Source organism: Fukomys damarensis, unplaced genomic scaffold, assembly GCF_012274545.1.
Source record: "Fukomys damarensis isolate Sample0158 unplaced genomic scaffold, DMR_v1.0_HiC HiC_scaffold_6, whole genome shotgun sequence".
NCBI lineage: Eukaryota > Metazoa > Chordata > Mammalia > Rodentia > Bathyergidae > Fukomys > Fukomys damarensis.
This window is the reverse complement of record NW_022900918.1, coordinates 41,835,737-41,841,829: the sequence shown is the minus strand read 5'-3', so window position 1 is coordinate 41,841,829 and position 6,093 is coordinate 41,835,737. Positions and strand designations below refer to the sequence as shown.

Below are 6,093 nucleotides of genomic sequence, written 5' to 3'. Positions count from 1 at the left end.
AGGCTTTAGTGGATTTCTTTTTTAAAGAAAGAGACCAATACAAAACAGAATCTGAGAAAGTCAAGTTGAATTTAGTTAAATGCCAGAACTGATTAGTTAGGGTAAGTCTTGGCTTTCTTTAGGAACTCTAGCATTTTTTGCAGCTAGCTTCGAACCTGAGCTTCTGAACTTATCTGCTATTGAGATAAAGTGGAGATGTCACAGGCTTTGACTTTATTGTATAGCAATTTATAACCAAGTTGATTTCCTGTAACAGCAACATGGAGTCCTGATCCCCTCAGAGAAGGTACACAATGAGCAGACAAGCAGAATGGATGGATGTGTGGATGGGTATTTTTTGCAGCTAGCTTCGAACCTGAGCTTCTGAACTTATCTGCTATTGAGATAAAGTGGAGATGTCACAGGCTTTGACTTTATTGTATAGCAATTTATAACCAAGTTGATTTCCTGTAACAGCAACATGGAGTCCTGATCCCCTCAGAGAAGGTACACAATGAGCAGACAAGCAGAATGGATGGATGTGTGGATGGGTGATGGGTAGATGAATGGATGGATGGGTGGCTGGCTAGCTGGATGGATGACACAGAAACCTGTTAAGGGGACGTCCCTGCTCAGGCAACCCTTTCCCTGTTGTTTCCCCAGAGGACATAGCATTGCCCTTGGGCTCCTCTTTTGTACCAGCCCTTGGAACTCCCAGAGGGGTCTCTGGGACGCAGAGCTGCTGTGGCCAGTGGAGGTCAAGGTCAATGTCCCCAAATCACCCCTGCACGGCAATGGCCCCAAGTTGGTCAGCAGCAGGGTTGGTCTGCACAGGTGCCCCTCCTGGGGACCTTCGCTGGGTGAGACCCCATGCTAGACCCAGGTGCCTTCTGCCCTTCAATGTGTAGCATCAGATCTCCACAGCTAACCTGCAAAGCTCCAGAACGAAGCCAGGCGTGGTGGAACACACCTGTAATCCCAGCACTCGGGGGCTGAGGCAGGAGGATCACTGTGAGTTCAAGACCAGCCTGGGCTACATAGTGAGTTCCAGGTCAGTCTCAACTATGTAGTGAGACCCTGTCTCAAAAAAAAAAAAAAAAACCAAAAAGCAAACAAACAAACAAAAAAACAAAGCTCCAGAATTATGTGATGGTGACACAGTTCATCGTCCCAGGATCTCTATTTAAAGCTTTCTAAAGAGAAAAGTAAGGAAATTACACAGATTGCAGAGACCAGAGTAAGGAGCTCGGAAAGAAAGAAAAACTCGAGAGCCAACAACAATGTAGCATAAACAGCTCGGCAAATAATAGTGCAGTTTCCCCGATAACAGAATGGTTTAACACCTGAACACAGCCACATGCCTGATTATACACCAACAACCCTGCAATGTGTCTTCACAAGAAACAGCATATTAGAGCTGGTGTGGTGGTGCACACCTGTAATCCCAACACTCAGGAGGCTGAGGCAGGAGGATCACCAGTAGTTCAAGGCCACTCTGAAGTACAAGGCAAGATCCCGTCTCAAAACAAAAAACAAAGCAAAAAGCGCTCAGAGAGGGATTGTTCCTGGGGAACCCGCTGACCTGAAGACGCACAGTGGGCTGAAGCACGCGGTCTCCTTGCCAGGACCTTTGGGACTTGGACAACCAGGGCAGTGTGAGCCCACAGGGCTCCCTCCTGTTCCTGGGCCAGAGGAAAGGAGGCCCGACAACCAGCTTCAACTCGAGCGGGAGGGGAGGAGGAGCCAACTGAGGCCAGAGAAGGCGGAAGAGGACCAAGGAGTCACCTGACCAGCGCCAGAGCCGCACCTGGAGGCGGAGACGGAAGTAGCGGGCGCAGACAGCGACTGCGCTGTGACAGGGTGGATGAGGATGCCCGGCCAGCTCCAGGGGCGGCCAGGCCAGGGCTCAGGACTCCCCAGCCCGGAACTCAGCCGCAGAGACCAACCCTGCCCCGTCCCCCCAGGGACGCCAGGGCTTAGGGTCCCCGGGTCAGGACCTGGTCCAGGGGCTGGGAGTGGGTGAGGCCTTGCGGGGTCTCTGGGTCAGGGTCGGTCGGAGGCCTGGAAGACCCGCTGCTTCCACTTCTGCCTCCGTCTCCCAGTGCCGCTCTGGCGCCGGTCAGGTGACTCCTTTGTCCTCTTCAGGCTTGAGGCTGGTTGTGGGGCCCCCTTTCCTCTGGTCCAGGGCTCACACAGTGCAGGTTAAATCCTGAACGCCAGGGAGCTGCCCCACACCAGCCTCAGAAGTCGCTGGCAGTCAGGATTTCCCTAAAATGCTGAGGAAGGATTTGGAAACTTTCTGCTCAAATGCTCTCCAAACCTAAAACTACTCTAAAAAGAAAATACTAATTTTTGATTCAGAGAAAAGAAAGCCTGGCCCAAGGGTGCCATTCCCAACCAGTGACTGCTGGCGGAAGGCAGTCGGTCTTCAGGGAAATTCTGGACTGCCTCTCTTCTGAGTCTCTCACTCCAGCGTCCTTCTAACATAGGGCGTGATGAAAAACACAGCAGTGTTCCAGTTTTAAAAAGAATTATTGCAGTGAGTGTTGAGAGGATACAGTGAATCCCGCTCAAAGTCCTCCCCTCCCTTAGGGGGCACTCATCCCTCCGTCCTCGCCACTTCCTGCAGCAGCTCTGGCGCCCTCTCTCCTCAGTGTCTTTAGTTGCTCTGTCCTGGCTGCCTTGATGTCCTGAGAGGATTCAAAACACTTGCCTTGGGGCCGGGGGTTTAGCTCAGCGGTTCCACCTGTCTTGAAAGCTCAAGGACCTGAGTTTAATCCCTGGTATCAAAAAGAAAAGAAAAAGAAAACATTTGTCTTTCCTGGTCATCTTGACTTAGGAAACAGCTGGAAGTCACACGGTGCCAGATTCAGTGACTAAGGTGGATGAGGACACAATGTCATGTTTTTAGGAGCTGCCTTTCTGTTGACTGGCACTTGGCAGCAGCAGTCACTGTATTTTTATCACCTCTCATACAGATACTCAGGAAAGAGGACTCCAGAGTTGCTCCAGAAAGTAGCAAAAACCATGGGATAAATGTGTTTGAAGTAAGGAGAACTATTTTGAGAGGGATTCATGGCAATGTGTATTTTTGTGTCTTTTACTATAACAAGTTTTTGTTGTTGTTTTGGAGACAACATCTGTCTTTGTACTTCAGGCTGGTCTTGAATTTTCTATGTAGCCCAGGCTGGCCTCAAACTCTCAGTGACCCTCCTGCCTCAGCCTCCCAAGTGCTGGGATTATACGTGACCCCCACAGCCAGCTTTTACTGTAAAAAGTTTTTTAAAACAAAAACATTCACTGTATAGTGTTCACCCCGTGTACGTCTCTGTCCACTGAAGGAGTCTTGCTAGGCTGTAGCCGAGTATGCCCAGAGTCCTCATCGCTGTCCTCTCCTTCAGGCCTCGGGTCCTAGGGCTGAGATGGACCCAGGACAGGTGATGGGACCAAGTTAGGAGGGTCTCATTCCCCTCCACACCCACTGAGAGGCACAACCCCTGCTCACTTCCTGTCCTGATATCACGGGTCCCTGACGTCACCCAACTCAATTCCTGCCCTGAAGTCACAGATTTCTGACGTCACCCTGCTCACTTCCTGTCCTGATGTCACAGGTCCCTGACATTCCACGTATCCTGGAGACCAAGAAGAAGATTTTCCTCCTTTGGTAGAGGGAACATGGCAGCAAATAGAGGAGTGGGGACCCTCTTCCTGGTCCTCCTGCTGTCCAGCTGGCCAGAGACCAACTTGCAGCCGATAAACACATCCTCAGGTAGAGTCCCACAAAGACCCACAGACAGAAACCATGGGCAGTGGCCTTCCCCTCCTCTTCCCACTGGGTGGACCATCTCCTCCTTGAAGGATGGAGGAAGGGGAAAGCTTTTCTCTTTGAAGCCCTTCTAAAGTTCATAACCCCACAGGAAAGCAGCGCACGTGATCTATTTTAGCTTTTTATTATGGGGAGTTTCTGACTCACCCTACGAAGAGGGTTACCATCACGAGTCTGCATGATTCCTCCCCCAGTTTCAGTAGTTGTGCACATTTCATGGTCTTGCTCTGCCTACTTGCTCACACACCTGTGCGCACACTTTCTTTTCATTTTGAGGAGCATTTTACTGCTGTCCCAGACTTCCTAGCACTTCATGTAAAATGTTTTCTTGTTCACAGATACAGGCATTGTCTGTATATATCCACAACATCATTATCACACTAACAAAATTAACAAAATCATTTACAGCAACTAACGGCGATTCAAGAAAAAATATCCCTAAAATTTAAGACAGCTGTCACGGTGGGATTTACTCCAGAATGGAGACGACGGGGACCTTTCACAGGCACCAGTGGAGGCAGACAGCAAGGGCCAGAGTGGGTGGCGGAGGACATTTCCTAGAGGTCCTTGTAACCGTCAGCTCTGCTGCTACTGTGACAAACACCCGACACTCACAACATAAAGGCGGGAGGTTTGTCGGGCTCACGGTTTCGGGGACTTGGTCCACGGCTGGCTGCTCCAAGGCAGGGATGTTGGGGCAGAAGGGCGTGGCGGGGAAAGCTGCCCCCTCCCTGGCGTCCGGAAGCGGAGCAGGAAGGAGACCCCTCCATGGCACGGCCCAGGGACCTCCTGCAGCCAGCACCTCTCACCAGCACCCTGGGATGTGCACACCCCTGCACGGCTCATACATGTGTCCCCGTGAGCCCCGCACCTCCCACGGGTCACTCATCCAGGCATGCGGACCGTGAAGGAGACCCGTCACAGTCGGTGAGTCTTGGCCGGCTGGGCTCCCAGGATCCGCCGGAGGAGGCCAAGGCAGCAGACCTCAGGCTCATGCAGGAGGATGCGGCTTTCACTGAGCAGACTCCTGAGGACTCGCACCACAGCTGGGAACAACAGGTCTGGGCAGAGCCCGAGGTCAGGGCCTCAGTCAAAGCCGCCTCTCCTGGAGGAGCTGGCAGGAGGGGCCCAGGCAGCAGGAGTCAGCCCCGCCTCCCTCCGCAGCCCAGACTCCCGCTCCTTTGAAGGACAAAGCTGTCTCTGCTTCCCTGGAGGACACTTGCTGGTGCTCATGGTCTGGCTTTCAATGCGGGATTTCCATGAAAAGAAAAGAAAACAAGGACAGCAGCTGGACCACAGCCCCTGAGGCCAGAGGGCACCTCGGGAAGATTTCTAGGACAACTCCACGCTGCTGGGGCTGCCGACCAGGGTGGGCCTGCTGTCCACAGGGTCCTGGGGTCCCCGGTGACACATGAACAGCGGAGCCACAGTCGTGTCCTGGACGCCGCACTGCTGCTCGCCGGGCTTCTCCTGATCTGACCGGGGCAGGAGAGGAGGAGAGGAGAGGAGAGTCACGGCTGACAGGCGGAACCCAGCTGCAGGACACGCCAGGCTTACAGTGACGGCGAAGGAGAGGAGGCCTGCCGAGAGGCAAGAAGAGGAGGAAAAAGAACACGCTCCTAAGAGGTATTTAATGCCCTACAATTATATGTTCACTGTCATCCTTTTTGATCAAAGATAGCCAAGTTAATGTTTTCTACAACTCTGTCTCACTAGATGTGGCCTGATTGCTTGCACAACTGCGGCCAGAACGGCGACTGATGCCTTGTTTGGTTCTGCTTGGCTGGGACTTGCCCTGTGGAATCCCAGGCCAGGCGGTTCAAGCCCCATGAGGCTGGGGCCAGGCCAAGGACTCACTGTGGGACCCAAAGACTCGGGTGAATTCCTTTCTTCCAGGCTCCCAGACCTGCCTGGAGTTGGCCTTCGTCACCCCACGGCAGAGCCCTGTACGCTCACAGCCAGGCAGGCTTCTCCCTGCACCCAGAGGCCACCCGCGCCACCAGGGCAGCCTGGGTTCCCCTGACTGCCGTCACCTCGATTGCATGGGATCGTTTGGTCCAAGCTCTGGTGACTGAATAGTCGCATCTTTGTCACTGTGACACACAACGCAGAAGGAGGAAGGGTTTATTTCTAGCTCACAGCTTCAGAACGGCAGACCCCTCACGGCCAGGCAGGCTTCTCCCTGCACCCAGAGGCCACCCGCGCCACCAGGGCAGCCTGGGTTCCCCTGACTGCCGTCACCTCGATTGCATGGGATCGTTTGGTCCAAGCTCTGGTGACTGGTGACT

General features: G+C 53.2%; 1 protein-coding gene across 3 annotated transcripts in view; it reads left to right on the top strand.

The window, feature by feature from the left end:
* The first annotated feature begins 3,617 nt into the window (after positions 1-3,617).
* LOC104859387 (sperm acrosome-associated protein 7-like) overlaps positions 3,618-6,093 on the top strand; it is a 15,819-nt gene continuing 13,343 nt past the window's right edge. For all 3 annotated transcript variants that reach the window (XM_010619968.2, XM_010619967.3, XM_010619966.3), the window contains exon 1: positions 3,618-3,748. In XM_010619968.2, coding sequence (XP_010618270.1) covers positions 3,655-3,748 — 94 coding nt within the window. In that variant the 5' untranslated portion in view covers positions 3,618-3,654. The remainder of the gene's footprint in view (positions 3,749-6,093) is intronic.